The sequence below is a fragment of the Eumetopias jubatus genome, unplaced genomic scaffold, assembly GCF_037043125.1.
Source record: "Eumetopias jubatus isolate StellerSeaLion01/CBP00866 unplaced genomic scaffold, mEumJub1_p1.0 scaffold_10, whole genome shotgun sequence".
NCBI lineage: Eukaryota > Metazoa > Chordata > Mammalia > Carnivora > Otariidae > Eumetopias > Eumetopias jubatus.
This window is the reverse complement of record NW_028274816.1, coordinates 36041170-36065891: the sequence shown is the minus strand read 5'-3', so window position 1 is coordinate 36065891 and position 24722 is coordinate 36041170. Positions and strand designations below refer to the sequence as shown.

Sequence of the window (24722 nt, the reverse complement as noted above, 5' to 3'; positions counted from 1 at the left end):
ATTATTAGATACTCCAGACTCCTAAATTATAATAATTACAATACTGAGAAAGATAGCTTGGCCCAGTCACGTTAATTTGCCTGCACTTCCCTTTTGTAGGTTACGGGACCGACCATATGTGCTTTTGATAGACAACATCTGTCAATGCATTCTCAAAAGCAAAAATACAGAAGACCCCAAAATAAGCAAAACTTAAATTTCTGGCTATAATTCATTCTGATAAGACAGAGCCATTATTTCTGCAATAAGAAGTCTGACATAACTTTACCACCAACACCGTCCCCGCTACACTGGTTACCCACTAGGTACCCCACCATACCCTAATGACTTCCCAGCATTTCCGTGAGGTAAGTACACATTCTCCGTGCTCTCGTTTAAGAAAGCACAATGCGACGGAGGAACGGCCCAAGACTGCCCAGCCTGCTTACGTAGCAGAGTGAGGAAGGAGCCCAGTTTCCTCAGACTTAAATATGGTACCTCTTCCACTTTCACATCCCAGGAAAACCCAAGGTTTTATTCTGACACTTACTTTCAAACAGGCACTCACAAACCCCCACAAATGCACACACTTGAGAAAAGTTTTTGTAAAACACACAAGTTGGGCTTTAACATTTTTTAAAAACGGTAACTGCAAAGAGCACAGACTGTCCCCTTCCTGGCAGGTGTCTCTGTATCTTACCATGATTTGAAGACAGAAATGATTTAAAATTCAAACCATTAGAAGAGTATATAGAGTAGAACTTCAGTTAACACTAACGCTTGGGAAATATGGGATCTGGTTATGTTTTGCCTAAATAACTATTGTTGTTTTTTGGTTTGTTTGGTTTTTTTTGGTCAGGAAACACTAAACTTCAAGCCTTATTCTACAGAATCTAAAATGCACAGATAACATTTTATTGCCTTAGGAAATATATCATACAATTTAGCTTCACGGTTTCCTGGCTCGTATCTTTATATTCCTTAAAATCCTGTTACCATCAATGAACGCAAAACAGACGGAGATGGCATGGAACTTGATTTACTCGTTTTTTAAAATAAAACCTGATACAAGCTTTGTCTTCTTTGATTTCCTCCCTTTTCCTAAAATGAAAGAGGAGAAACCAATAAATCTCTCTCCCGTCTGTGCAGGTGAAATAACGCTTTCAACGCGCTGTCATTTAATCCTTTCTCCACAGCTCCAGAAAGAGCTTAGAGTCAGAAGCCAAGGCAAAGCGGGAAGGACCGGCCAAGGCCACAGGCAACGCTGGCCCTGTCGCTCCAAATCTAAGGAGTCAGCCTCTCCTGCTCCAGTTTGAGAAATAAAAGAACTCCGGGCAAAAACACTTCACATGAGTTCAAACCTACCATGGACATTAAGGGATCTAAGTGGCTGGTTAGGTCTCATTAAAGTTAAGTACAGTTTTACTTGATTCACACCTACTCCGTCCCCCACCCCCCGCCCTTTCTCCTCTTCAGTGCAATTTCAACAGTTTTCACATTTACAATACGAATATGTACAAATGTTCCAGGTAAGCTTTTATTAAACTAAAACGGATACCATTACTCACATTGAGAGTGGACATAAAAGAAGACCTGAATGGAGAAATACACCAAAATCATGTTTAGGAAAACTAGCATAGAGATTCTAATTCTCCTATAAATTAACCCATAATTTTAACACAATTCCAACTGAAATTTCAATAGGATTCTTCATAAAACTTGACATGCTGCTCATAAATTCCTAAGGAAGAGTTGAGGATGAAGGAGAATCAAAATACTTCTGAATAAGTATAAGAGGGTATGTGCCCTCCCAGAAGACGGATTATAGAGTTGCAGCCATTAAAACGAGTGCTAACGATAGATAAAGCAGGGGGCCACAGCCACAGGGCACTGCAACTAATGGCCCAGTGCTCAGCGGCATGCTGGGACCACTCACTCCTGCCTGAGAGAAGACAAGTCAGAGCCCCACCCCACAGACACAGCAGAGTCCGTTCCAACTGCATACCCACTACAGTGAAAACAAAACCTTAAAGCTTTTGGAAGAAAACCAGTGTCTTTATTACCTCAGAGAAAGGAAATATTTCTTAGAGATTTACAAACCATGAGGAAAAAAGCCAATACATTTGGCATTAAAGTTAAAAACGTACTTCCTTTATGCAGCAAAAGAAATAAAAGTGCATCATATATGAAGTTTAAAAGCCCTCATGCTAGAAAAAGATACCTGTAACATGCAAAACCAAAAATTATTAATCATATAAGCAATAAGAAAAAGACAAGCCACTTAATAAAAAATGTGGACAGGGGAGATAGGGTTAATTCACAGAAGTGGAAATCTGTATCATCAACAGGCACATGCAAGTAATGAAACAGTTCTCAAGTCTGTCACCTGGGAATTGTAAATTAAAACAATGAGAATCCATTCATACCCAACAGACTAACAAAAATTTTCAGTAAGCCTATACTGAGAATAAGCAACAATTTTTTTTCTTCAAACGAGATGGTGAGAACACTCATGCACTGCTCACGGGGATGCAGACTGCTAAACTGCCTCGAAAGCAGATCAGCAGTCTCCAGTAAAACTACAGACGCTTACTCCTTGCAGGCTGACCAGTTCCATTCCTAGGGCCATATCCTGGAGAAACCCACAGAGGCACGTAAAATATGTTTACTGCAACATTTTTTTAACTAAAGACCTAAATGGTCCTCGAGAGGAAAAAAGCCAAATGAGCTGTGACAGTTGTTGATCGCTGTTCTATCAGCAGTACTTAGCAATTAAAATTGAAGAACAAAAAACAAAACAAAAGAGCATAGATAAACGTAAAGAATATGTCAGTATGAAACAAACCTCAAAATGATGACTATACAGTTGACCCTTGAACAAGAAGGGTTTCAACTGTGCAGGTCCACTTCACAGGCAGATTTATTTCTATAAACACAGTACAGTACTATAAATGTATTTTCTCTTCCTTATTATTTTCCTAACATTTTCTTTTCTCTAGCTTACTTTATTCTAAGAATAACTACATAATACTTATAACACACAAAATGTGCTAATCAACTGTCCATATTATCAGTAAGGCTTCTGGTCATCAGTAGGCTATTAGTTAAGTTTTGGGGGAATCAAAAATTATACACAGATTTTCAAATGAACTGGGGCTGGCGTTCCTAACCCCTGCATCGTTCAAGAGTCAACTTCAGTATGAAACCATTTATCATTTAAACCACGTAAAACATGACGTTACTATCTGCTGATACCCATGCATGTAGTAAAAGGTGAAAACCATAGTCAGTAAACAATACCAATTCAGCAGAGCTGTTACTTCTGCGGAGGGAGAGGGATGAGATGGGAGAGGGGTACAAAGGAGGCTTCAACTAAATCTGTGATGTTTTGCTATTTATAAATACAGCAAAACGTTAGTATCAGTCAAATCTGGTTGGTGGGTTTGGGCATTTCTCCTATTAGTCCCTGTACTTTTCTGTACATTGGATTTATCAAAAAAGCATAAATTAAAAAAATCAAAACAAAAATATAGCCATTACTTATATCTACACATCTACTCAATAAAATGTTTTGTCTTACCTCAACTGAAGAGCGAGGAGTCACAAAGAACTGATTGAATTCATCAGGGCTAAAATCTCCAAAAATATACTGGAAAAGAAAAAAAAAAAGTCACTGATCACATAAAATATACAATTTATATACTTTCAGGAAAAATGCCACATATTATACCAATCCTATGAAATGTGTAGGCCAGAAGCCCCACGACCCTTTCTTAATTAAACAGATCAAGGGTCTGCAAAATGGAGATTTCCAATTACCAACAAGAAAATACTACTTAGCCTTTTCCATAAATTGTCAGAGAACACTGAAATCGATAAAGCTTATTTTGAAACAGGCCAATTGAGTACACCAAACGTGTAAGCAGAGTCCTGCCTGAAGAACGTTCTGGCTCACAGACACTTCAAGGTGTCCCATTTACCTTTCTGCGGACTCATTCACTGCCTCCGTTTCAGTGTTCTCTGCCACATGCAGTACTGTAAAGCAGAAAACGTGGTTCACACGAGAAGACAGAGTAATCCAAAAAAAGAAAAATGTTAATGATCCTGATGAATGATCTTTAAGATATGTATGTACCTTTTTATCCTGAAATTTCATTTAAACATGATGTATAAACATATTATTGAACAGACAAAGTCTAGTTGTAAACCCTCACTTCCCAGAATTCTGAATGTTGACTTTATGGAAAAACAACTGGTTCAACTGCATGGAAGCAAGTTTGGCAAGTGCCTAGCAGTTCATATTCTCCCCGGAGCTTTAAAAACTAAGTCATTGACAAGAATCAGTAGGACTAGATTTCTACAGCAGAGAACCGCTCACTAAATTATTCATTCATCTAATCAATAATTATTTAGAGCCTACTAATGCCATGCACAATGATCAGTACTGGGGATAAAAATGGAAAGCAGAGTTGTGGCTCCTCTGCTCAAATGGGGCTGAGTAACCTGCAGGGAAATGTATAAGCATGTGATTCAAAAATAACCAGTAACTACATATTATATATTTGGATAATGCCTATTATTATCATAAATGTGAATAAATGAGAACTAACTCTCACAGCCTATTAGTAAGACTGCACCAGGGACTGCCTGGGTGGTACAGTCAGTTATGTGGCCGACTCCTGATTTTGGCTCAGGTCATGATCTCAGGGTCCTAGAATCGAGCCCCAGGTTGGGTGCCAGTTCAGCGGGGAGTCTGCTTGGGATTCTCCCTCTCCCCCTCTGTGTGCACGCACTCTCTCTCTTTCAAATAAATCTTTAAAAAAAAAAAATCACTGATATTTAAGGTTTATTTATTTATTAATTTTAGAGAGAGTGTGCACATGTGAGCAGAGGGAGGAGCAGAAAGGGAGGGGAGAGGGAGGAGAGAGAATCTCAAGCAGACTCCCCGATGAGCACAGAGCCCTATGGGGGCTTGATCTCAGGACTCTGAGATCATAACCTGAGCCTAAACCAAGAGTCAGACACTCAATGACTCAGCTGCCCAGGTGCCCCAACGCACGAATATTTCAAGGGAAAACACTGCTGGAGGGCTCTTTGGCAATAGCTAGCAACACTGCAAATATGTATTAAAAACAAGAACACCATCACATAATACTCACATATACTCGTAAAAATCCACAAGGAAACTGTCCATTGATAGTAACAGTGAAAATAAGCAGAGTCCCAAAACAATTTAGAAATCATCGTCTGCAATACTTTCACTGTGAACTCAGACCCTCTTACCATTTCCAACACCAGGGAACAAAGCCTGTATTAACTGTGGTCAGGGTAATAGCAAGCTATGGAAGGGAAGGTATCCCTCAGTGAAAGGGAAGCGGAAGGAAGGGTGGGGTGAAGAGACGACATGGCTGACCCGCCTTCTTTTACAGCCCCGCTGCAGAAATCTCGAAGTCTACATATACAACTTCAAAATTCACTCAGCAGGAAAGGAAAAGACAAGCCATAAACTGGGAGAAAATATTCCCAACAATACCAAATGCTGACGAGGATAAGGAAGGACAGAAACTTTCTACGTGGCTGACACAGATGCAGAACGGTATAGCCACTTTGGGAAAGTGTTTGGCAGTTTACTACCAAGTTATCCCACACCTACTCACTCCCCCAAGAGAAAGAAAGACCTATGTCCATGAAAAAAACCTGTGTGCTGATGTTTACAGCAGCTCTATTCATAATCACTAAGAACAACCCAAATGTCCATCAAGAGGTGAATGTGCGGGGCGCCTGGGTGGCTCAGTCGTTAAGCGTCTGCCTTCGGCTCAGGTCATGATCCCAGGGTCCTGGGATCGAGCCCCACATCGGGCTCCCTGCTCCATGGGAAGCCTGCTTCTCCCTCTCCCAACTCCCCCTGCTTGTGTTTCCTCTCTCGTTGTGTCTCTCTCTGTCAAATAAATAAATAAAATCTTTAAAAAAAAAAAAAGAAATTTTAAGAGGTGAATGTGGTACATCTATAAAAAGAAATGCTACTCAACGGCTCTCAAAAGTGTCACGCTAAGGGAAAGAAGTCCGACTATAAAAAGCTACATGTGGTATAATTACATTTATGTAACATTCTATGGCAAAACCACAAGGACAGAAAACAGATCAGTGGCTGTCAAAGGCTGGAGAAGGGCTGATCACAAAGAGGCACAAGAAAACTTTTGGGGGTGATGAAATATTCACAGGGGAAGCCTGTTGGAAAAACAGTAACCATCTTAATTGCCAAGAAAACACACAACCCGCTAAAACACTAATGATTTCAGTCCCCATACAGGAATGGACATGGGAGGACAGTTGAATGAAAAGAATTACTGTTAAAAATGAGTCAACGCAGCAAAGACAGGAAAAAGAAGAGAAAGCAAAGAAATTCTAATCTACCCTTCCAGAATTCTGGCCGATGAAATAAACCCAGATAGCCATGACAAAGGAGCTAGGAGGGGCACCTGGCTGGCTCAGTCGGAAGAGCATGCTACTCTTGATCTCAGGGTTGTGCGTTTGAGCTGTATTGGGCATAGAGCCTACTTATTCAAAAAGGGGGTGGGGGAGTGCTATCAGAGAACAAGGAAGTGTTCGTGCACATCAGAAAGTTATTCAATTTAAATTACTAAATTTAAAAACTCAGGTCTTAACAGTAGAATCAGTAAGACTATAAAGCAATGAAGCAATGTTTTTAAATTTCCAAGAAAAAGGTATTACGTCTGCAGAATTCTTAAGCATTTTGTTTGTTTTCATAGAATTCTATTCTACAGTTAAGATTACTCCTCAAATAACAAAAGAGAAATAATTCTCTGACATCCACACACCTTTCTGTTGGGGGATGGGTGCTTAAGAATTCCAGAAAATGAATTCAAGAGATACAAGAGTTGTAAACAAAGAAGCAGGACCCAAGAAACTGCTGATACTGCAGCTGTGAAGTCCAATGCAGATAGTAAGAGTCACGAAACTGGATTCCTGGTGCTTAATATAAATAGTAAAAACATCCATTTTATCTTCTCTTACAAAGAAGGACCCCTATTTTATTTCAGAATGTAGAGAAGACATATAAGGATGAGAACTGGAGGGTTCGACAGGATCATTAGTTTATTTTCTTGAGGCATATTTTCTTCCTGGGTCTGAAAATAAAAACAAAACGCTCAATTAAATCACACTTCTAAGTACACATTCTTATTTCGGTTCACATACAATCTAAAGTCTTAAAAATAGATATATGGGTAGCGCAGTAAGAGAACTAAAATTCTGGACGATTTAATAATACCGCGTCAATAAAGAGGACGTGCCACTCCCAGTATGACCTGTGAGTGCCACATCCCTGCACCAGGCGGCTGGGAGGAGCCTCACCGCCAACCACAGCAATGCTCAGAAAGGTTCCAAGGAAAAACGTTCTGTTACTTTCAGTTTTACTGTTTTTACTGCTTTATTCATTATTTATTTATTTTAAGAGAGGGAGAGACACAGAGAGAGAGAGAGAATCCCAAGCAGGCTCCATGCCTACCACAGAGCCCAATACGGGGCTCGATCTCATGACCCCAAGATCATGACCTAAGCTGAAATCAAGAGTTAGATGCTCAACCGAGCCACCCAGTGGCTTTCTTTATTTTTAAAGTATTATTTGAGGGGCACCTGGGTGGCTCAGAGGGGAAAGCGTCTGCCCCCTTGGGTCACAGCCTCAGGGTCCTGGGACAGAGCCCCTGCATCGGGCTCCCTGCTCTGCGGGGAATCTGCTTCTCCCTCTCTCTCTCTGCTTGCTCTCTCTCTTTCGTTCTCTCTCGAGTAAATAAATACAATCTTTAAAAAAATTTTTTTAAATAAAGTATTATTTGAATGATTTTCAGGACGCCTGTGTGGCTCTGTCGGTTAAGCATCTGCCTTCGGCTCGGGTCATGATCCCAAGGTCCTGGGATCGTGAGTTCCGGGTCAGGCTCCTTGCTCAGCAGGGAAGCCTGCTTCTCCCTCTGCCTGTCACACCCCCTGCTTGTGCGTGAGCTCTGACAAATGGATAAATAAAATCTTAAAAACAAAAAAGGAAAGAAAACTTTCCTATAGATTTTAAATGTTTTTATTTTTTTAATATGTATTTTATATAGAGTGCAGGGGGAGGGGAAGAGAGAATCCTCAAGCAGACACCCCACTGAGCAAGAACCCCATCGCAGGGCTCAATCCTAGGACCCTGAGATCATGACCTGAGCTGAAATCAAGAGTCAAATGCTCAACCAACGGAACCACCCAGAAGCCCCTAAATGTGTTTTTATTACAACTTCATGCCAATCATTTCTCTACCAGATGCATACCCTCAATCTGATCACAAATCTAACTGGAGAAAAATGTGGAAGAGCTTGCTGTACAGGTGGGGAGAAAAATCTCCGAAGAGAACACTCTGAGTATAAAAGGGAAGAAAAGCCGGAGCGTGAGGGAAAGCCAAGTGGAGGCAGTGCAACCACACCAGATTCCTAGTGTGTCTCTTGTCAGAATTCTCTTACTTCTGAACCATATAAATAACTTATCTATTCAAAAAATTACTTCAGAAATCACTATACAATTATTCAAAGATACCCATTTTGCAGAGAAATTACAAGCTGGCACCTAAATTTGGGCCTGTGTTCGTTTCAAGATCTCACTGACAACAGATTAGGACTTGATGAAAACATTTAATCTAAAAAAGCCGTCGTAAGCAACTGCTAACTATCAACTATGCAACACTAAAATATCACTTAGCACTCAACAAATGGCTAGCTGGGGCTGCAGTTACTGCAATGTGATCTCCTGAACGCGCCGGCTCCCACACGTCAATAAACAAGGCCATCAAAGGACCTGTGAATCACATCCTCCAGCCACAATCAGACCAATTTTCAACCCTTCAAATGCACGAGCCTTTGAAAGTGAGCGGCTACACCTCCACAAGATAAACAATGGTCGTTTCAGTTGTGTGACCAAGATGACGGAGAGGACTGCTGGGAAGTTGGTGCCCAGGACGGGTGGCGCTTGTCCAAGGTGCTCACCTCCCCAAGGAGCTTGGTTAGGATGTTTCCTAGAGAATGAGCATTTCCCTTATGTTCATGGCAGAGAAACGACCCAGATCTTCTTCCTATGTGTCTGTACATACATACTGTTTTATGCTTAACCAGAAAGGCAAATGCAAAGGAGGAACAGTGCAGGAGGGAGCTCAGTCTCACAGATCAGCAGAGCTCAAGCCCCTGGGGTCTCAGGCAAGGGAAAGCTTCCTGAAAGCCAATTCCCACCCTTCCCAGTGCATGCAACAAAACAGACAATTCTTTCTTTCTAGGCACGGTAACGAATGCCTCTTTGGTAACCATTCAAATGTTCACTTGGAACAATTTAACAAAATATCCCATAAAAATTCTGAGGCTATGACATCATTTCAGTGTTTAACAAAATCATCTACATCATTCAAAACTGACTACAGGAAGCATTACCATGAATAAGCATATAGTATCCACACTGTTCCAGAAAGGCAAATAGGAGAGTTGCTTACAAAATAAAAGTTCAAATTAAAAAAAACATAAATTCAATGGGAGAGAAAAAAATGTATATTTTTAATATCCTGGGGCGCCTGGGTGGCTCAGTCGTTATGCTTCTGCCTTTGGCTCGGGTCATGATCCCAGGGTCCTGGGATAGAGCCCCGCACTGGGCTCCCTGCTCTGCGGGAAGCCTGCTTCTCCCTCTCCCACTCCCCCTGCTTATGTTCCCTCTCTGTCTCTTTCTGTCAAATAAATAAAATCTTTAAAAAAAAATTTTTTTTTAATATCCTGATAAAAACTACAAAGACAAAGGCCAAATATTTATTCAAGAGCAAATCCCAGGGTATGGACACAGAATATGCTGCCCTGCATCTTACTGACAAGTATTTAGCTAAATATTCCTGACCAAAGGCTGAAGCCACGTAGTGCTGTGACACTGAAGCGTCTGTCACAGAAATTCAGGACAGCCAATTGCCGCTACGCGTTTAGGTTCTACCACCCCCTTGTCCAAAAGCCTGCTTAATTTTCACTCACAAATTATTCTAGGTGTTTGGCAAAATGAAGAATGTGACCAAACAGAGAGGGGCAGGACTATGTTCTTCAAAAAAGTCAGTTATGAAAGACTGTAGAAACGTCCCAGATGACAAGCTAAAGAGACACGACAAGTAAACGAAGTGCCTGACCCCAGACTGGACCCCCTCCTGGAGGGAAATGCTATATAGGAGATTATTAGGTCAACTGACAAAATTAGAATATGGACAGTAGGTTATAAAAAGTATTGCACCAGTGTAGATTTATGAAAGTGGTAACTGACTGTGGTTATGTAAGAGAATATTCCTATTCTTAGGAAATACATTCACGCGTATGGGGGTAAAAGATCATGGTGCATAATCTCTCAAATCTTAGAGGGTGGAGGAAAAAGTGTGTGTCCACGTGTGTGTGCAAAGTTTGGGAATATGTGTGTATGCGAAGAGAGAACTCAAGTAAACACCAATGATTAAGCAAAGGGGGTTAAATCTTAACTGGTCAATCTGGGTAAAGGAGTAAATGGGGATTTTTCATACTATTTTTATTTTTGCAAATTTGCAAATTTGAAATGATGTATTTTTTTTAAAAGCCAAAGCAGAAAATACTCAGTTGTGAGGAAAACCCTTACCCTCTCTTTATGTGAGTGTGAGACATTCTTCCTCTGGAGGATTATTAATAAATGTATTTTAAAGTCTTTTTAGGGAAAAAAATACTATAGGAGTCTGGGTTAAAAAAGATAAAAATGATTCTGCCTGACTTCACAGGATTTATAATTTAGTGCAGAAGAAAATGCCAGTGACCTCATGAATTAGTTTTGTCTTATAAGAGCACAGAAAGATTAAACAGGACAACTGAGTCTGTGTGGGAGAAGAAACAGTAGGAACAAGTGCATTCTTTCTTGCATTTCCAAAGCCCGGTGCAGGGCCCAGCACAGACAGATGCTCACTTGGTCCACGAGCTCAGTAAGGATAAAACAAAAGAAGGTGCCTAAAGGCCCTCTGTCGGTCCAACTGCATTACAAAAATGTTTATATTGTCCTTTATAATTTCACTCTTCTAAAAGTTATAGCAAATACTGTCTAAGGCAAAGCTGGAAACTCCCTCTAGGTTTTAAGCAACCTCCACCAGAGTTGGCTGAATAACGGAGTCACACGGAGAAACAAGAAAGCAAAATGGAATGCTCCCTTCCCAGCAGCCATGATGCCCAACGGAAAGGCATGTGGTCAGGGGGCATGCCCCAAAGGGCTTTCAGCCTCTCCATACCCCTCTTAGGGAGGCAAGCCAGTGAGGTGCAGAGGCTCTTGCCCACCACCAGGGACATAGCTGACTTTCCCTCATTTCCAACTACCTTCAGCTCAGGCTTTCAGAACTCCCAATGTTTGCATGTTTGATTATTTTCTGATCCTAGAGAGAATATGATAAAAATAGATCTAAGAAGTGCTTCAGGAAAAGGGGGCAAGCCCACAACACAGGATGGAGACAAGACACCGTTCTGGAACGCAGCCCCTGGACATGGCTGCTCTGGATCTCATTTTCCAGAGACCCTAGGCCACGGCCCTTAAGAGTGTCTGGCTTTGTAAACCCCAGGGAAGAGGCTGGGCAAACGTGGAAATACTGCGTTCGTGCTATAGGTAAAGCCACAGTGCCATCTCCACGCAGGGAAGGTGCCATCTCCACGCAGGGAAGGTGCCATCTCCACGCAGGGAAGGTGCCATCTCCACGCAGGGAAGGTGCCCCGCCGCACGGCCAGCTCTGCACAGATCTGCGGCAGCGCAGATGGGAGAAACGGCGCACATGCACTCCAGCGCAGCGCTAGGGGGCGCGGGAGCACAGCACACCGTGCCTCCAGTCCAACTTTGTAAACCTCCCGTCTAAAAGCACCAATACATATGCAGGGCACCACCAAAGCTTGTTCTCTGCCTTCAAAAGGACTAGTGGAAATAGGAGATCAGCGTCTGAGGGAAAAAAATGAAGATACAAGGCAGTGCTCCGTGAACGCGCGGCTGCATGCGCACTGTCCCTCAGCCTCCCGAGGCAGGCAGGCAACCTCCGGCGTCCAGGCCTAACTCAAGCCTCACAGGATGGAAGGACAGAAGCAGGCACCGCCAACAAGACGCGGAGAGGCACAAAGTCTCCTTCTCCCTCATTTCCCAACTCAAGAAAGCTGAATTTGGGAGAGAAGACGAAACTAACAAACTGTTCCGAGGGAGAGGTTAAGTCTTAATTTCATCTCTAACATGAGGGTGTGCTGGACTAGGTGGCCTCCAGAGCTCTCCCAAGTATCTCCTGGATCTAACAAGGACAAAGAAGCAGGGGTTTTGGGGCGCCTGGGTGGCTCAGTCATTGGGCGTCTGCCTTCGGCTCAGGTCATGATCCCAGGGTCCTGGGATTGAGCCCCGCGTCAGGCTCCCTGCTTGGCAGGAAGCCTGCTTCTCCCTCTCCCACTTCCCCTGCTTGTGTTCCCTCTCTGTCTCTCTCTGCCAAATAAATAAATAAAATATTCAAAAAAAATAAAAATAAAAAGCAGGAGTCTGGAAATGTCCTCAGGCGAATCCATGCTACCACATGGATGAAGCCTGAAAACGTCAGGCTGATTAAAAGAAGTCACACATGACAGGACCACAAGTTGTAGCATTCCATTCATACGAAATGTCTAGCAGAGGCAAATTTCTAGAGACAGAAAGTAAACTGTGGTTGTCAGGGGTTCAGAGAAAGGGGAAATGGGAAGTCACTGCTAATGGATATGGGGTTTCTTTTTGGAGTGACGAAATGTTCTAAAATTGACTGTGGTGGTGGTTACACAACTCTGTGAACACACTAAAAACCACTAAAATGTACTCTTATTAAAATGGGTGAATTCTATGGTATGTGAACCGTATCTCAATAAAGTAAAAAAAGGTCAATGCTTGCATAAAAAGTATAATTTCTTTACTAAACCCTTTTTAAACAGTTTTTTATTTATTTGAGAGAGAGCACTTGCACAAGTGGGAAGGGGGCAGAGGAAGAGAGAGAAGGTTCCCCACTGAGCAGGGAGCCTGATGTGGGGCTCGATCCCAGGACCCTGGAACCATGACCTGAACTGAAGGCAGACACTTAACCAACTGAGCCACCCAGGTACCCCCGTCCTAAACTTTACTGATCATACCTCCTCCTTGATGGATGCTAACTGACATCTACTGAACGGTCGGTCACAGCACACTTTCAACTCTACAGAGTGGTGTGGGTGGTTTGGGGATACGTGGAGATGACACTGGGCGGTCGAAGCACAGCAGGAATTTCATTGATTTAACCATATGTACTGAGCACCGACTATCCACACTCAGCTGTGCTAGATTATAAGAAGAAACTGAATAAAACAGACACAGGGTTCAGGACACCACGACATTTACAGTTTTGTCACAGTGCGAGTGGACTGCAAGTTGCAGCGCGTGTTACAAGGGGCAAGAGCAGACAAAGAGGGAGGCAGAGGAATGCCTGATCCTTAATGGACTGGGTTGGAGCAGAAGGGTCCCAAGAAGGGGACAGAATGGACAAACTGTGTTACAAAGCCACTCCTACAGGCAGTACCCTCTTCTTACATTTCAAGCATCAAAAGAGCACAATGTAGTGTCGGTTTCATGTGGTTTGTGTATTTTATGTGACTACTAAAGTCCTATCAGAAGATCGCTTCTCACCTTCCGAAGCGGGATCTGTAATGGGTTGGCTATATACTCTCTGAGTGCTTTCATGGAGATTCTGAGCGAAAACTTGTCCCCACCAAATGCATTTCCAAATTAGAAAACATGATGCATCTAAAAGAAATCCATTTTTTACCAACTTTCCAGTCCTATGTCTACATTAGTTAGTTACTTCACATAAAGGCAGTTAAATTTTAACTTGCTTTGCTGTAACTAATACTAAACAGCAAGATAAAGAGTCCACATTATACAATAACTTGCTATCTAGAATTTTTATCACATGGGAAAGACCTGATAAATTATTAGGGAGTGAATTTAGTGCATGTTATCTAGGATAGCTCTGGTAGAAGTTCAAGATTTCACCTACTTTAATTTTCATTACAATCACCTAGGTGCTAATCTAGGAAGGAAGGTACGGAAGAGAGGCAGGAAGGAGGGAAGGGAAAAAAAAAGAGAGAAGATAAGGGGAAACAGGCAGAACACCAATAAACAAGAAACTTTAGCAGTAGTTGTACCTTTGCTGGGGCCCAGGGTGAATGAGGAGACAGGATGTAGGGGGCACAAGGGGAAGTTCTGGGAGCCAGAGAAAGGGTTGAAAGGTATCTTACCTGTGGAGGTAATTACACAAATGTGTGCATTTGTTAAGATTCATCATATATACTTTAAAAGGGTGAAATTCACTGCAGATATATTATGTCCCCATAAAGATTTGTGTTTTTTTTTTAAGAACAGGAACCAAGTTAAATTCATCTTTGTATTGCCAGCAGTTAATGCAGTACTTGGCATATATAGTAGGTGCTCAAAAAAGCCTTGCTGAACAAGTGAATTCAGGAAAAGGAAGATGGAGAGAAAACCCTACAGCAGATATAAGTTCTAGGGATAAGGAATAACAGCCTCCCCATCCTCCACATCAGGAAACTTCCCACAAGTCAGTGCCATCCAATCACCTGGACTGCTCTGACTGGTTTTTGTTCTCCTGTTTTTAAGATCAGAGATGTTCCAGCCAGAAGAACAATTTTCACTTTTATCTTTAAATATAACCAAGACATAACCTTTACTATTTAAATATAACATTTAAACATAATCAAGACAATCTGAATTAAGCTTTACAGAAAACTTATATTAAGACCATGTATTCTGACCCAGAGGAAAATCATTCACAATTACCATGTGGTCTTCCAAACTAAAGAAAAATCAACTTTCACATTTTAAATCCAGAAGGGAAAAAAAGGGTAAAACCACAGATGTGATCAAAAAGTATCAGGGCAGGTCAACCTTTAAAAATCCAGTTTCAGGGGCACCTGGGTGGCTCAGTCAGTTAAGAGTCTGCCTTTGGCTCAGGTCACGGTCCCAGGGTCCTGGGATCAAGCCCCGCGTCAGGCTCCCTGCTCGGTGGGAAGCCTGCTTCTCCTCACCCTCTGCTCCTCCCCTCCACTCATGCTCTCTCTCTAATAAATAAATAAAATCTTTAAATAATAATAAAAATCCAGTTTCATTCCCTAGCCCTACTTGCCTACCAACAAGTCCCCTGTGTCCAGACTCTCCCAGTCTTTACTGTCCCCCTCTCTTTTTGGCTCAAATTTTTTTAAAAAACATGTTTCACTAAGAACCACCTATCTGCACTCAGATTCACTTTTCTGTCATCAACGTGGATTCTTGTTCTCATGGACGAAAAAATTCTTCCCTTTTGAACTGATGCACAATAAAATTAAGACCGACAATACCAAGTGCAGGTGAGGATACAGAAGATGGGGGATTCTCATGATTGCTGGTGCAGGTGTCCAACAACATAGACACTCTGGAGAAACTTGGCAGCTTCCTATAAAATAAAACACACACTTACCACATGACCCAACAATTCCACTTTCAGGTAGTTTACCCACAAGAAGTGAAAACCTATGTCCACCAAAGACTCGCACATGAATGCAGACCACAGCTTCAATCATAACAAACACCAGAACAAGAAATGTGCATCAAGAGGTGAAGAAAGAAACTGTGGTACAGCCATGTGATGAAATACTACTCCACACTGAAAGGGAGAGAATTCTTACAGTATGGACAAATCTCAAAATGTTATGCAGAGTGAGAGAAGTCAGACAGAAGAGTACACGCCATATAATTCCACCTCCACAAAATTCTAGAAAAGGGGAACAGCCTCAAATGACAGGAGATCAGGAACTGCCTGGTTACAGGGTAGAGATTCATGGCAAAGGGGCAGGAGGGAACTTTTGGAGCAAGAGACTGATTGTGGGAGTAGTTACCTTGGCATGTATTTATCAAAGGTCAAACTGAAAACTTAAAATTTTGAGTACACTTATTGTATTAAATTACACCTCAAAATGGTTGATTTTCAATGCACAATCAGTGCACACCTACAAATAAGGTGGTTGGGGCAGCTATATTATCAAAGCAGCTCTTGAAGACCAAAGACCACAGCATTAATCTTTCATTTACATAAGGAGTATTCTTAAATACTCTGTCTGTAAACATCCATGCACTGGGATTTTTTTTTAAAGATTTCACGGGGCGCCTGGGTGGCTCAGGTGGTTAAGTGACTGCCTTCGGCTCAGGTCATGATCCTGGAGTCCCGGGATCGAGTCCCCACATCGGGCTCCCTGCTCAGCAGGGGGTCTGCTTCTCCCTCTGACCCTCCCCCCTCTCATGTGCTCTCTCTAAGTAAATAAAACCTTTAAAAAAAAAAAAGATGTCACGTTCCTTGGTCCAAAGACTCTTACTGGTAGCATTCAACAGCACCCACGATACTGTGCGTGACACCTGTATTTTGCTGCCTGTTGTCACCGTAAGGGTGTCCACTCTTGTGGTTCTCCAATCACTACACCTCAGATTGTTCTGGCCCGGCTCGGCCTTTCTAAGTGCCTAGATCCCTAACCACCTACTCAAACCCCACACGACACACAGACAATTACTGCCAATAACACTGAGTCAAACCTCAAGTGTTTCATTAAACAGAGTGCTACATGGCAAGAAACTTGTAAGTGCATCTGTTCTACAGGATTTTTCACTTAATGAAATATGCTGGAACCAAACCAACAGAAGCTGGGCTACCAAAGGCCACCTGCCAGAAAGGAAAGTGTATCACTAAACCAGAGCTTCAAGTTTAAACACATCTGGAAAAAAGCAGTGTTACTACATAATGACTTTCTTCAATTTGCTGGCCATTGCCAATGGTTTCTTAATACCTTGCAAGATCTAGACCTGCCAAACTTACACCCCTGTATCCCATACCTCCAGAGGAAGGAAGATACCTTCAACTCTTTCTATGGCTCCCAAAACTTCCCCGTGTTCCCCTAAATGAGTCACTTTGTTAATGAAGACCAAAGTTACTTAGAAGATTTGGTCCAAGCAGTAAAAGCTGCTAAATTACAATATGCTAAAAATAAAAGAACACAAATACGGTGCTGACAGCTAAGGCCAGCCAAGCCCGCTGAGGAAGCCGTCCACTTGCCTTTTCAGCTTTACTTCCACCTAACGATCTGCTGAAAATGAAGACTGCAACTATGCAGAAATAGTTTACTTTACCAGCCAAAACAACAGGTTGAACCTCATTCCTGAATTACGTATTTAAGTTCACTGTTATGATTAAAAATCTTTTAAGATTTATTTTAGAGAAAGAGTGAGCAAGCACACACGAGTGGGAGAGGGAGAGAGAACCTTAAGCAGACTCTGCGCTGAGCATGGAGCCGGACGTTGGGCTTGACCTCACAACCCTGAGATCATGATCTAAGCCAAAACCAAGAGTCAAGGACACTCAACTGACTACGCCACCCAGGGGCCCCTAAAAATCTTTTATTAGAGAAAACAAAACCTGAGACTTCAGAAAGTCCCCCTTACGGTAAATATGTGCAGCTCGAAACTTGAGTATCCTGTAAAAGAGGTATTTCACCCAATTAGCTCACAATACTGTTTCCCATACAGAAGGAGAAAACCAACCTGGGGGAGGGGGTCTCACCTAGCAGGGAAGCAGGGTCAGCTATGCAGGTCAAAGGCCCATGGCAGTGATGCTCAGCCCAGGCTACCCCCTAGAATCACCTGAGGATCCTCAGGTCATAGCTGCAAAAATTCGGAGTTCACTGGGGGTAAGGATGCGCCCAGGCTTCAATCAACATTTTATTTTAAACACTTTCTGTGTAATTCTGATGTGCAGTTAGGGATCAGAATCACTGTACAGGGGTGTTCCCGTAAGCCAAGAAAAAGCTCTACCACTATAGGCAATTGAGGGGTGGGAGAAATTAAGCAGACAACAGGAGGAAAGGTGAGCAGAGCCACTTTGCCACTCAGTTATACCCCCCAAACCAGAGAGAAGCAACTATGAAACAATTTGAAATGATTATTCACTTTATAAGAGGACCTACTGCTTGATGAACAACCACCAGGGCAGATGTTTTTAAAATGGGAACTCTTGGGGCACCTGGGTGGTTCAGTTGATTACGTGTCTACCTTTGGCTCGGGTTGTGATCCCAGGGTCCTGGGATCAAGCCCCACATCAGGCTCCCTGCTCAGTGAAGAGTCGGCTTCTCCCTCTCCCTCTGCCCCTCTCCACACTCAAGCTCACATACATGTGCTCTCATAAATAAACAAAATCTTAAAATAAAAAATAACAAAATAAAATGGGAACTCAGTGCTTTTAAGGGTTTACTGATCACTAACAACTTAAAGGCAACAAAGCTAAATGTCGGAAGGAAAAATATCATGCGACTGGAAATAATTTAATAAAAAAAATTCCACTCATTCCCATGCAACTTTTTAAAAACTTTATTTATTTGAGAGAGAGTATGAGCAAAGGGAGGGAGAGGGATGGGGAAAGAATCTCAAGCAGATTCCTCACTGAGTGCAGAGCCCTATGTGGGTGGGGCATGACCTCATAAAACCGAGATCGCGACCTGAGCCACAACCAAGAGTCAGACGCTCAACCCACTGAGCCAGCCAGGTGCCCCCCATGCAACTTTTTAGACACGTCTTTCCCCGAAGACAATTCTTTCTTTTTCTTTTCTTTTTTTAAGATTTTATTTATTTATTTGTTAGAGAGAGAGAGTACAATCAAGGGGAAGGGCAGGCAGAGGGAGAAGCAGGCTCCCAGCTGAGGAGGGAGCCCCATGTGGGACTCAATCCCAAGACCCTAGGATCACGACCTGAGCCAAAGGCAGACGCTCAACTGACTGAGCCACCCAGGCATCCCAAAGACAATTCTTTTATAACTGAGCTCATTTCCATTTGCTCTTAACTAAATGAAATCTAACACTCACCTCCAATACTCTGCTTTTTCAGAAATAACCTCCCATCCAATCCAGCATCCTCTTACAGTCTCCAGCTAGCCCGCCTCTCTGTCAAGCATCAATGTGTTAACATCAAGAGCTCTCTCTCACACATACACTCCATCTGCCAGTGGCTCCCGCACCCTGCCTCCCACCACTCCCTCCTCTCCTTTCAGCTGGCCCCTCAATATCCCCCACAAGAAGTTCTCCTGCGCTCCCAGCTTCAACTGTGTTGGTAAAGTCCAAATTCACATCTTCCATGTGGACTGCTCAATCATATTGCGGTTCCATTTTCCAGGCTGCCAGCCCCACAGCACTTCATTTTTATGTTCTTGTTTAACCTTAAATTCAAAGGCCCATTATTTTCTCAAAACCAGCTTCTACACTTATGCCGATGGCATACTTCACTGTTCTGCCAACCTCCTAGATGAGAAATTTTGAAGATTATCTTTTTTTTTTTAAGATTTTGTTTGTTTATTTGACAGACAGAGTGAGACAGCGAGAGAGGGAACACAAGCAGGGGGAATGGGAGAGGGAGAAGCAGGCTTCCTGCGGAGCAAGGAGCCCAATGTGGGGCTCGATCCCAGGACCGTGGGATCATGACCTGAGCCAAAGGCAGACGCCCAACGACTGAGCCACCCAGGCGCCCCTGAAGATTATCTTAAATCAGGTACCCTTTCCATCTCAAATTTCTGGGACAATCAACAAAGTATCAAAATGTTCAGAAAGCTCTACTTGCCAAGAACAAGGCAACTACATGAAGTGAAAGCAGCATTCTAACTGATGCCTACCAACATCCCACACCACGGAGACCCAGAGAACAGTATCTCAATGGATCAAAGGCAGGAGTAGCACCTTTTTGAACATACACCTCAACAGTAAGATTATAAAAATATGATTCATCCCCTCTTCAATCCTGTTTCTGTTAACTATCCAACCCAAGCCCTGATGACCCTCCCTCCACGCCTGGCTGCCTGCAAGATCAAACAGCAGCCTCTCAACACCTCATAAAATAGCTGACACACAAGGGACCCTCAAATGCCATCAGGACGGCTAACATTCCTAAAAGAGTTTGTCACCAAACTAAACAGATTTTTGTTAAGCACTAATAGTATAGAGGATAATAAAAAGTTACTTTAAACGTTTAAGCAATGTTTCCTGCCTCAAAGAACTTGGCCGTGGGAGGAGGAGAGGGAGGGAAGGAAGACAGATACCTAATGTATTCTGAATTACTCTCATGAGTTAGGCACTGCCTTAAAAACATTTAATGTATAGATGTCATTTCATCATTACATTATTTCTAAAAGGCACTGATTTCTAACTGTTTTGGGGTGGTAGCAGAGCCCCTGAAAATCTGATAGAAGCAAATTAGGCCCACTCCCTGAAGAATGCACACACCCACATTTTTGCATATGATTCCAGGGACTTTAGAGACCCTCTGACACTCCTAATGTCCTATCCTACCCTGCTACTCAAAGGGTGGTCCCCAGGCCAGTAACAAGGGCATCACTCAAGAGCTTATGCAGCTCTCGAGCCCCACCTCACACCTATCACAGCCAAATGTTCCATCAAAAAGACCCCCAGCTGAGTTTTTCTGTAGTTTAGGTTTGAGAAGTACTGCTGTATTTCATGTAACCCCAGGATCCTACTCCAAGGTAAGCACTGCTCCTGTATACCACCATCACGTAGCTCTGAACTCCTACTTTAAGTCAGGTAACAATTTATCATCCAAACTGGAGGCACAGTTCAGTGTCAAAGAATTACATTAATTATCCTGGAACAACAGATCTAAGCCAGGATTTATGGTCAACTCCTAATTGTACAGTATACAGAGATAGAATCTAAACTCTAGCTTGGTATAAGGGCCATCCCCACCTAAACAATCCAGCCCCACCTCGTTGTGCAGCGAAGACCCCAGCTATTCTCCTGCCCTGAAGCCTTCATGCAAGCAGCTCACTCGTCCCTCGCTGCTGTGACCACTGCTTGCCTGTCAAGGGTCAACACAGGCATCACCTCCTCAGGGAAGTCTTCCCAACTCCTTATTTCTGTTAAAGCAATGTCACATCTCATGGTAATTTCTCATTTACCTGTATGTCTCTGTAAACGAATTGTGATCTCCTTGTGTCTTTCGGTTCTGGATCCCAACCACTTAAGTGCTTAAGTACAATACTTAGAATCTAATAAATATCTGTTGACTGTGTTAAGATGAAAAAACTTCAAGTTCAGAGAACTAACTGCCCAAGATCCCAGGAACAGAAGTGGGAAAGCCAGGATTGGAACCTGGGGCTTGGAGCTACCCCAAAAAGAATACATGAATAGTAAAGGTACAATAAAATTTAATGAAGACTAACATACAACAGGATGCCATCAGACTGTGCAGGATGACTTGCCAGGAAAAAAGGACAGAGTCTTTAGTCAGAGAAGTCCAGAAGGAGAAGGAACTGACAAACCTGGAAAAGGAGAGTGGGAAGGAATGGTCCTCCCAGATGGGACGGTAATGGACTTTGCAGCCATCCTCTGAAAGTTCATTTTCCTCCTCCCCTGCTGGTGAGCGGTCACCTAGCTCAGAAGGCTGACACACACCCACTCCCAGCTCTAGGTGGGAGCCTGACCTGGCATGCCACCCTCCCTTGCCCACAGTGTTTGCTTCAAGGGGGACCCAAAGGGCACAAACCCCAGGACACAGTCAAGAATTCTGGAACACACAGGCACTCTCTTGTTCTGGTTGATGTGGTGTAGGCTGGACACAACTGCGAAGCCTGCATCTGCTGTGATCATGGTGTCATTTGAAGGAGAACTAACCTTAGGAAAATGCTGACACATCAGAAGTGAGAAGAAACCAGGTCCTCAAAGACACTGCTGGACTCACTCAGCAGACCAACCCTGAAGCCTGGCCTCCCTCTGGGATTTCTAGTTCCATGAGCCACTATGTCTCTAGTGTATGGTGCAAGCCAGTTAGTGCTGGCCTTTCTTTTACTTGTTATCAAAAGCATCCTAACTAAAACAGGAATGAAGTGAGCAATGAAGGAGATAAAAGGCTTATTCCAAGTTCCGTGGCAGCAACCAGGGGATGCACAGAAAGTAAGATCACTCCAAAAGCCAAAACCAGGTTAATTTGAAATCTAAGCCCTACTCATTCTGTTTCCCCACACGGAATGCCCTCCTCCTCCCTCTCCATTCGCCAAAATCCTCTTTCACTGTCAAGGTTACTTGTCACTCATCTCCTTCACTCTCTGAATTACTGCTGCAGAACTTAACACGTGCACCACACAAGCACTTGGCACTTAACTACACACCTCACAACGTGCCCCGGCTGTTCCCTATGCCTCAAACACGTGCTTAGTCACCCACTGCCCACACAGGGTAAGAGCACTGCGGTTACCCTCCTGAATAGCTCTAGCAGCAGCTAAAATAGTTGGCCTTCACCATACATTAACCAGCTTATTGACATATATTTTATGAAAAGATCTTTCTCAATCTTTTTCAAGCATTTCACATGTATAACTTGCCTATGATCAAATCAGCATGTAGTTCTAAAATTCAAACATTTAGGGGCACCTGGGTGGCTCAGGCAATTAAATGTCTGCTCAGGGGCACCTGGGGGGCTCAGGTTGGTTAAGCGACTGCCTTCAGCTCAGGTCATGATCCTGGAGTCCTGGGATCGAGCCCCGCATCGGGCTCCCTGCTCAGCACGGAGTCTGCTTCTCCCTCTGACCCTCCCCCCTCTCATGCTCTATCTCATTCTCTCTCTCAAATAAATAAATAAAATCTTTAAAAAAAAAAAAAAGTCTGCTCAGGTCGTGATCCCAAGTGATCCCAGAGTCCTGGGACAGAGCCCTGCCTCTGGCTCTCTGCTCAGCTGCAAGTCGGCTTCTCTCTCTCCCTCTGCCCCTCCCCCTGCTCATGTGCACGCTCTCTCTCTCTCTGCTCTTTCTCTCTCTCTCAAAATCTTTTAAAATTTTTTTAAAAATTAAAAAATTGAAATAAAAAATAAAATCCAAACATTAAAAAAACTTCATGTTTTCGGGGCACCTGAGTGGATCCGTCAGTAGAGCATCAAGACTTGATCTCAGGATTGTTGACTGTGAGCCCAATTGGGTGTAGAGATTACATAAAAATAAAATCTTAAAAAAAAACTTCGAGGTGCCTGGGTGGCTCAGTTGGTTAAGCCTTCGGCTTGGGTCATGGTCCTGAAGTCCTGGGATCGAGTCCAGTGTCGGGCACCCTGCTCAGTGGGGAGTCTGCTTCTCCCTCTGACCTCCCCCTTCTCGTGCTCTCTTTCCCTCAAATAAATAAAAATCTTTAAAAAAAAAAAACTTCATTTTAAATTACCACTAATTGGGGCGCCTGGGTGGCTCAGTTAGTTAAGTGACCACCTTCGGCTCAGGCCATGAGCCTGGAGTCCCGGGATCGAGTCCACCTCGGGCTCCCTGCTCAGCGGGGAGTCTGCTTTTTCCTCTGACATCCCCGCTCTCATGCTCTATCTCATTCTCTCTCTCAAATAAATAAGATCTTTTAAAAATAAATAAATAAATTACCACTAATTACTTAATATTACTTAGCAAAATATATCCCCCCACCCCTAAGATTATCAATGATTTAAATTCACCTTTCCGTTTACGTCAATGCTTTAATTAGTTGTGGGAAACAAGACAATTTACAATCAGAAACAACTAAAAAATGTATCCAAAAAATGCCCATCGCTGTTTTTTGTTGTTGTTGTTTTTTAAAGATTTTATTTGTGTGTGTGTGTGAGAGAGAGAGAGAGAGAGAGCGCGCACAAGCAGGGGGAGCTGCAGAGGGAGAAGCAGGCTCCTGCTGAACAAGGAGCCTGATGTGGGACTCAAGCCCAGGACCCTGGGATCATGACCTGATCAGAAGGCAAACACTTAACCGACTGAGCCACGCAGGCGTCCCCCATTACTGTTGTTAGCATGTATAAAACATAACTTGTGAATGCACCACAGTACTTAAAAATAATACTTAAGAAAAAGTTTAATAATGGAGAATATTCACAATATAAGTGGGAAAAAAACACTTCACTAAACAACAAACAGTATTTCACTAAAGAAGAAAATGCGTTATTAAAATACATTACAGTGAAGCTGCCTGGTTCCCTCTGCATCCCATTTCAACTGGTCACCCAAAGCCTCATTTCCCCTCCCCAACCCTTTAGTGCTTCTCAGTAGGCCAGCCCTCCCTGCCTCCAGGCTCAACCTCCACCCTCCAAACCACAGGCAGCCACCACAGCACTTTCTCTAAAATGGGAATGTGATTTTGGTCCCTAGGAACAGCCTGCCATAACTCTTCAGGAGAAAAGGCTCCAGCAGAGCATATAAGAGCTCAGGGTTTGGCAGTCACGTACCTAGCCAGACCCATCGGCAAGTTCCCCCACAGCTGGTGCCGCGGCTCTCTCTGCGCGTTTCCACGCTGCTGTGCACACTGGGGTCTCTTGCATCAGTGCCCTTCTCTCTGGCCTCGAGGACTTCTCACACCACAGAACTCCGTCACTTCCAGAGTCTCAGCTATACCAACTATTTTCCCAACAAACCTGCAGAGTTACTCACTCTAGATTTTAAGTTGATTAGTCTCTCCCACACTCAACTGTGAACTTCCTCAATATATGGACTGTGCTGTATCTTTCACCAATTTGTTCATCAATACATACTTATTGAGCACTGATATGTTCGAGGCCCTGGAGATGTATCAAAGAAATCCCTGCTCTGGTTAAAGTTATGCTCGTCTCTGACATAC

General features: G+C 43.1%; 1 protein-coding gene across 1 annotated transcript in view; it reads right to left on the bottom strand.

Annotated features, from left to right (window-relative positions):
• USP10 (ubiquitin specific peptidase 10) overlaps nt 1-24722 on the bottom strand; it is a 75805-nt gene that overhangs the window by 37212 nt on the left and 13871 nt on the right. Inside the window, exon 2 of the mRNA XM_028095418.2 lies at nt 3560-3628. Within this exon, the coding sequence (XP_027951219.1) occupies nt 3560-3628 (69 nt within the window). The remainder of the gene's footprint in view (nt 1-3559; nt 3629-24722) is intronic.